The sequence below is a fragment of the Triticum urartu genome, unplaced genomic scaffold (genome assembly GCF_003073215.2).
Source record: "Triticum urartu cultivar G1812 unplaced genomic scaffold, Tu2.1 TuUngrouped_contig_6811, whole genome shotgun sequence".
Classification (NCBI taxonomy): Eukaryota; Viridiplantae; Streptophyta; class Magnoliopsida; order Poales; family Poaceae; genus Triticum; species Triticum urartu.
In genome coordinates, this window is record NW_024117603.1 from 1 (window position 1) to 8,371 (window position 8,371).

Consider the following 8,371-nt stretch of genomic DNA (forward strand, 5'->3'; position numbering starts at 1 on the left):
AAAAAAAAAAACACCATAATTACCCCCCAAAAACCCCCCCCCCCCCCCCCCCTTCAAAAAAAAACAAAAACCCCAGTCACAGAAATGCTGACGCGTGAATACCTATTGGTCCCGGTTGATGCCACCAACCGGGACCAAAGAGTCTCCTGCCTGGGCTCCGCGCACAGGCCACGTGGAGGCCCATCTGTCCCGGTTCTGGATTGAACCGGGACTAAAGGGACAGTGCATTAGTACCGATCCTTTAGTCCCGGTTCCAGAACCGGGACAAAAGGCCCTTACGAACCGGGACAACAGACCCTTTTTCTACCAGTGTGACCTGCAGCTACCCACCTGACAGCCCACCAAGGATCACAAGCGTGTAAGTACTTCCTCATCTGTACCTATGCTCACTTGTGCATGAAATAATGAACGGAAAATCAAAAAGGTTGCATATAACTGCCGTGCAACGTGGAGTGAAACTGATCCACTTCATTTGCTCCCTGCAGAAACCTGTCCTCCAGTGGTCTAAATGGTGATATATCACCATCTTTCGTGAATCTGAAGACAGTCCAATACCTGTACGTTTGGAGTTTTCCACTCCATCCATCCCATAATATAATGTGCAAGTTTGCTAAAGTCAAACATCACAAACTTTGGTCAAATTTATAAAGAAAATTATCTATATCTACAATATCAAATATATTTCATGATAGAGTTTTCTACAAAGTTGACCAAATGAGGTTACGAAGTTTGACTTCAAAAAATATAAACACACTATATTTTCGGATGGATAGATCAAGTATCTATTTTGACCCAGTTTGTATTAGTTTTTTCTTTGCAACAAAAAATATATGAAATAAGATTGTGTTTCGTCTCTTGCAGTGACCTGTCAAACAATAACCTTACAGGCTCAATTCCAGATGGTCTTTCGCAATTACCTTCACTGACGTTTCTGTAAGCACGGAAGCTTTCTTTGAAATTTTAAACTATTCGCACGAGTTGTCATTTGAATAGGTTGAGTATTTTGTTTCCATAGAGATGTTTCAGGCAACCGGCTAAATGGATCGATCCCCTCTGGACTCCTCAAAAGAATTCGAGATGACTCTCTGGATCTAAGGTACGATCCATTTCAATTTCTTCCCATTCTATCTGGCAATGATACTTAGAATTTCACTAATATCTTTCGTTGCATATTTTGTTAGATATGGCAACAATCCAAACCTCTGTACCAATGCTAATTCATGTCAGATACCTGCTAAAAGGAACAACAAGCTAGCCATCTACATTGTTGTGCCCGCAGTTCTAATTGCGGTGATAGTATCAGTGACATTGCTACTGATTTGCTTGCTAAAACGAAAGAAGCAAGGTGAGGCTTCTGCAGCACCACAACAGTCCATTAATAAATTTCCCATATGTCAGCACCAATTAATATTAGCTAGTGCCATTCGCCACCTGTGAAGGTTCAATGAACAACTCCATTACACCCCGGAATGAGACAATGACAACCAATGCACCGGGAAACAATGTCTTCACCGACAGTTCGCTGCAGCATCTTGAGAACCGTCGGTTCACGTACAAAGACTTAGAGAAGATAACGAACAACTTTCAGCGAGTGCTGGGACGCGGAGGGTTCGGGTATGTCTACGACGGCTTCTTGGAGGATGGCACCCAGGTGGCGGTGAAGCTGCGGTCTCATTCTTCCCATCAAGGCGTCAAGGAGTTCCTCGCAGAGGTATACTTTCTGTCAGTACGCTTGATGTTTCAGAGTTCGAGAGATTTCAGAGTGAAATTTGATAAGTTTATATGAACATTTCTCTAGGCTCAAATTTTGACACAGATTCACCACAAGAATCTTGTCTCCATGATTGGTTATTGCAAGGATGGAGAGTACATGGCACTTGTCTATGAGTACATGTCGGAAGGAACACTGCAAGAGCATATTGATGGTATGCACATTGTCTAGCAGTTTTTTTTTACTTATGAAGATTTCAGTTGGTGGTCTCACTCCTTCTCCAACCTCCCCATTACTTCGCCCCTCACAAGTGGCCCCATGCAAGACCGCCAGCATGACAATCCTCTCTCCCAAATCCTTGTACTTCTTGTGCCTCTTCTACCCAAATCCCCTCCTACCACCTCGCATCACGCATCACGCACCCGCTACCCCACCCCCACCCCCAATTTCTAATATATATCTTCCTGGCTCAAAACCTAAATGACGACCATGTAGACCTTCATTCTCGACAAAGCTCATTGAATCTTGAGAGCAAACACTTATATCCTAGCCTATCGAGGTTCATTCGGTGTATAAACCTTGTTAGAGATCGTATATTAATTCAATATATAACTTTAGCTAAATAATGGTTCACCTTAATTTTGTGCTAGCATAGTGTAGTATGCGCATGTTACTAGTAGCTTGAAAATTTGGAGTATTTCCTCAAAGAACATACTAGCTTTAGACTTTAGTACCTCTGAGGCAATTTAGTGTTATTTGTACGTTTAGAGCTGACAAAATTGATATTCTTTTTTTTATCTTACAATGGCAATCTACTAGTGGGAAGCAACTGCAACACACCACATCTATCATGGACAGAAAGACTACGAATCGCACTTGAATCTGCGCAAGGTATGTACTTGAAGGCAGAGCACACTTCTTTGTGTTGTCAGTGTTTGGTGTTTCAACTTTAAACAAACTTGAGCAGAAACTGGTGTGTTAATTTGTAGGGCTGGAGTACCTACACAAGGGTTGCAATCCACCCCTCATCCACAGAGATGTTAAGGCCACCAATATTTTGTTGAACGCAAGACTCGAGGCTAGGATCGCTGACTTTGGCTTGTCCAGGGCCTTTGACGACAGCAATGACACCCACGTGTCCACAAACACGCTCGTCGGTACCCCGGGATACGTAGATCCAGAGTACCAGGCGACGATGCAGCCAACAACCAAGAGTGATGTGTACAGCTTCATAGTCGTACTACTGGAGCTAGTCACGGGGAAGGCGGCCATCCTGCGAGAGCCGGTACCCATGAGTATCACCCAGTGGGCACGAGAGCGGTTGGCACAGGGCAACATCGAGGATGTGGTGGATTCACAAATGCTTGGAGATTACGATGTCAACAGTGTGTGGAAGGTTGCAGACATTGCACTCAAGTGCACCTCACAGATGTCGACACGTCGACCCACCATGACCCCACCATGACCGATGTGGTGATGCAACTACAAGAGTGCATTGAGCTCGAGAAGGCTCATGGTGGAGGTGACATCGCAAGCCATAGATTTTACTCTGGCAGCAGCAGTGAGAACCCGAACTTGAGATATGATGCTTACACCACTAATCAATCTACTAATGTGATCCAAAACAACAATACATTTGAGATGGAGCATTATTTGAAGAGAGTGCCGACAATGGCTACTGGTCCTTCTGCACGTTGAAGACTTCTATGTATCATTGACAGGCTTGTCTAAAGGCAAGTGTTAATTATGCAGTTTATGTTTCTTTATATCTCTAAGATTTTTGAATTGCTTGCTTTCACCTAAGTGAGTTGGAGTGTAAACATGCTTGTACATTTTTAGAATTCTAAATAATACTCGAGAATCAGTGTGTTGCAATTATGCCCTTGATGCAATACCAAAATATTTTATTTTTTCCATTAGCTTCACGATTTCTACCCTGAATAATATTCTGGGAATTGGTTAACTTTTTTGTGATTCACCTTGGGAAAGAAAACTTGAATGTATATGAGTATTATTCTAAAAGTATCTTTGGTGGGAAAATGTATGCGAATTCATGATTGAGTTTCCTGGTCATTGATATGGAGATATCAAGGTGATATTCTCGAAATCCAATAATTGAACCGGGGTTGGATAGAGCCACTTATGAGATACCGCGAGAGTGTTATCTTATCATCTCATTTGTACATATCATAGGCATTATGTCTATATCCTTTCACCCGAGATCGTGGCATGTACTCATGATGGGAACTACGTACTTAGGGTTTGTCAATCTTTACTCCATTACTAGGTAATTATAAATGTGTTTTTCAGGCCTACTGAAAAGCAATGCTATGAGATGTAAATTGAGCAAGATGAGCTTTTCCCCTCCACCGGCGGATAGGTATCTCTGCGCCCCTTGAGTGGTCGATTTTCGGGAATGCATGGACATGCTTATGATTAAAGAGTTAATCATATTTCAGTGATTTCCATGCAAGTATGAAGAAGGAGATCAACCAGTAAACAAGGATGACTACATTGCCACTCTAAATTTTCATGTGGAAAAATTATTGCATATAATAAGATTCATCCGATATAATATTTATATATACGATAATAAATATGAAATGCTAGGGTCCGCTATCCATTATTGACTGGGAAAGTGTTTTCGGACGTGTTGTCGATCTTTTTCGGTTCGGATGAGAAGGAGCTGTGCCGGCTGGCCCATTGGATGAGCTAATCATTTGTTGCCATTGGGGTGAGTAGTTTACCGAGTCAAAGAATTAAGGAAGAATTTGAGTTCTTCATTCCGGCTTAGTAGTTCGGTGCATCTATGTATTTTTGCCTTAGTTGCTGCGTGGTCACATGTGCATGCCCTCCAAGCTTGCGACCAACCTCACAGCAAATGTATGCATTGCATACACAAATCACAACGCATTGGATCATGCTCGACGAACTGGACTATGTAGTCATACAATGATTCATCGAGGCTCTGATTACACCGGCGTGATGGATGGATGCTGGATTTATAAGCATGAGAGTGGTTTTTCAGCTCCCGGGTGCCCCCTACACCCTCTATGAACAGTAAATTCATAAAAAATCAAAAAATAATTCCAAAAACAATTCTGAAACTTTGCAACATCAAATATGATCAAACCTTATAGGTTCTTGCAAGTTTCATGCAAAAAAAAAACATTCAAGGAGCTTTACAATAGAAAAAGATTTCAGTGCTTGAAGTTTTGAGCACTTTTAGCGCACTGAAATCTGAAACTAGTGCATACACCTTCCTCTACATGATATTTTTGTTATGAAAACTTGCAAGAACCTACATAGTTTGATCATATTTGATGTCGCAAAGTTTACGATCTTTTTGATTGTTTTCTATTTTTTTGATTTTACTGTTGATAGAGGGTGTAGGGGCACCCGGGAGTTATCACACCTTTCTCTTATAAGCATAGATTGTGGTCTCCAGGGGAAGGTGAGCTACGCGGACAATGCTACCAGTTCGCCTACGCCACTGATGCCAGCTTCATCGACGCCCCTTGTAGCAGCAACGCTCGGCTTTGTCCAGCGGCAGCCTCGGGAGGGGGGGGGGGGGGTTCCGATGAGGGACGGGAGCAAGGAGGACCGGGCCACGGTAGAGTTGTTTACGGCTTTGCCCCCCGGTCGCCTGTAGAAGCGGACGCGGCCGGCTTTAAAATTGGTTGATAATTAATTTCACTTCCCCGGCCTCTGCACCAACTAGGGATGAAGCTGTCCTCAATAAATGCGCAAGTATCAGAAGAGTCTCGTCCTCAAGAATAAATAGAAATCTAAATTCGCCTTCGGGAGGATTTGAACCTAGGTGTTAGGTCTGTACATCCACTCTCCCAACCAGTTGAGCTGGGCTCATTCCCATTAAAATTGCGGATAGAATTTCACTTCCCCGGCCTTTGCACCAACCAGGATGCACACAACCTTTTAAGCATGAGTACTCATATTTTTAATCTTAATTACGCACCAAGCGTAGTCCTCAAGGATAAATGGTCCTGAAGGACAAATAGAAATCTAAATTCATCTCCGTGAAGGTTTGAGCTCGGGTGCTTGGTTTGTACATCCACTCTCCATGAACTAATTGCATTGTGCAATAGCCTTCCTAGGGACTTTGAGCTTACCGTTGATGTCCGGCTGGGCACGAGCTTGGTGTGCGCCGGCCGTGGTGGCAGCAGCGAGGCAGAGAAGCAGCAGCCATGGCCTTGCCACCGTTGATGGCTTCATTGCATATGCAAGAGCAGTTAATGGTTTCCAGTTGACGAACCCCGGCGCTTTGCTATACATCAGGCTGGTTGTAAGGCTGGTCGTAATGGTAGTTTCATAGTTAGTATCATGCATGCAATTAGGCAATTTTGATGAGGTGTCATAGTATTAAATAAGGAAAAAGAGAATAGAGTATCATATCATGATACCGTATCATAATAAATGTTATGCTACTTTGTGTCATGCATGACAATAAATAGAGTACTACATGATACTAATATATGATACTATGCATTAGGGAGGTAGTATCATACACTAGTATCATATGCATGATACTAATATATGATACTCCCCATTACAACCAGCCTTACCAACAAATGGGTAGTGCAGATCTTTTCCCGATCTGCTGCACTCTCTTCAACAATTCAAACAAAAGCTGAAGGCGTGCTCCCTGTAGGCCGATAAGAACAACTGGTTGTATAGCTTGTAGATCAAATCTATGCAGTTAGCATTGTTGTTACTATCTCACCTAACTAACTAACTCAGATACGAGTACGATTGCGATCCGGTTGTTCGGCACACCGACCTTCCTTTTCCTGTACATCATGACTCGTTATATTAAGGAGACCTACCGGCTTCAGTTCCATGCACGGAATCCATCCATTCTCTCGCGATTTTCACACTACTCTTTGCGCAACAAATAGATTTTTGTCTGGCTCTGGAACTTTGTATCATGCATGGCAATAAATAGAGTACTACATGATACTAATATATGATACTATGCATTAGGGAGGTGGTATCATACATTAGTATCATATGCATGATACTAGCATATGATACTCCCCATTACAACCAGCCTAATGGGAAGTATCATATAGTAGTATCATGCATATGATACTAGTGTATGATACTACCTTCCTAATGCATAATATCATATATTAGTATCAGGTACTACTTTATTTATTAGTATCATGATATGATACTTCACCCTCTCTTCCTTCATTTAATGTATGACACCTCATCAAAATTGCCTAGTTGGCATGCATGATACTAGCTATGATACTACCGTTATGATCAGCCTCAAGGCAACGTGCTTGCTGGCCGGGCGCACGACTCGGAAGACCGGTTCCGGGCTCGGGTCTCCATGTCTTATTCTCCTGACTTTTGCGCCGATCTAAAGGCTAGAATCCTCCGGTTCCTTTTGAATTGAGACCCTTAGATGAAAAGGGAAATGGAGTTGAGCAACACCGTTTTTCTAAAACCAGAGTAAAGTAAAATCTCAGTATTTCAATGTGTGGGCAATGAATACTCTGGTTTTAAAAACCACAGTTTTTTTCGGTTTTAGCAAAACTACAAATCGTGTTTGCCAAGTGCAGTTTTTTTCAGTTTTTTGGTTTTGACTATTCATTGCATGGATAATCCTGAAGATAGCTAGCTGAACCGAACTGATCTACACTCAAGTAGTTGTACAACGACATGATCGGCTTGTGTTAATTAACAGCCGCCACTTGCTTGTAGCCTTGTCATGCACGCGGACATCCTCTCTCCTACACACTAGGATCTGAAGTAGATTTATCTTGTAACTCTGGCCGCATGGGCCGCATGGAATCGATCGGCTACCAAGCTTAGCCCGCTTTGTACAACTGTGCTTCAAGTCTCAATTGACGTACTTCACGATCTAAACCTATGCGCATGCGGTTGTGCTCCCAGTTGACGCTAAATCATGGCATTCGTCAAGTTCCATGACTGCCAAAGAATCAGCATGATTTTGTTACGAATGACCCTCGGGCTTGGGTAGCAATAGCATCTGCAGCCAGTCCTCTCCCGTGTACCTGAACTTAGCTTCTTTAGGTAATTCCCAATGCGCCCTCATAGCATTTATCAATGCAATACTCCTTGTGCAAGTGATGATAGCATGGTGCTCATCCTCTCCCCCAGCCCCACAAATTTCACACACATTATCCTCAACGATGGTTCTTCTAAAGGTGTTGTGCTTTGTAGCCAGGGAGTTGGTGGCCACTCTCCACCCAAATACCTTCACTTTCTCTGGGATTTTTGCTTTCCAAATGACATCCCATATACTTTGATCTCCCAGTTCTTGCGATCGGTGCAGTATCTGCTGCGATTGCACTCTGAACTGATGTCTGCTGCATACTCACCGAGCGGAGAGGGGAATAAAAATAAGATGTCGTTGTTCCCAAATGGGCCAGACAGGCCGATGATTCCAGTGCCTAATCTTTGGTCTGCACCAGTTCCGGGTACAGCGAAGTTAAATTTTGATGCCTCGTTCATCAAGGAAACTGGAGATGCATGGGGAGGTGCGGTTGCCAGGGACCATTGCCAGGGACCATAAGGGGCATGTGCGGATTCTCACTGGAGACGGCCCGCTCCCCGCTCCCCGAGTCGCTCCCGCGGGCGACTCCGGGAGCCAACCCCAGCGCCACCCCC

At 43.4% G+C, this 8,371-nt stretch overlaps 1 protein-coding gene across 1 annotated transcript; it reads left to right on the plus strand.

Moving 5' to 3' along the window:
- Positions 1 to 322: 322 nt before the first annotated feature.
- On the plus strand, positions 323 to 3,409 carry LOC125531110 (receptor-like protein kinase At3g21340; the record flags this gene model as incomplete). The annotated part of the gene is given in 10 exon segments (XM_048695516.1): positions 323 to 358; positions 486 to 557; positions 862 to 933; positions 1,016 to 1,096; positions 1,182 to 1,345; positions 1,440 to 1,711; positions 1,799 to 1,925; positions 2,531 to 2,602; positions 2,701 to 3,155; positions 3,158 to 3,409. Coding segments are annotated over 10 exon segments (1,603 nt in total), but the record flags the coding sequence as incomplete, so codon positions are not given.
- Positions 3,410 to 8,371: the final 4,962 nt, after the last annotated feature.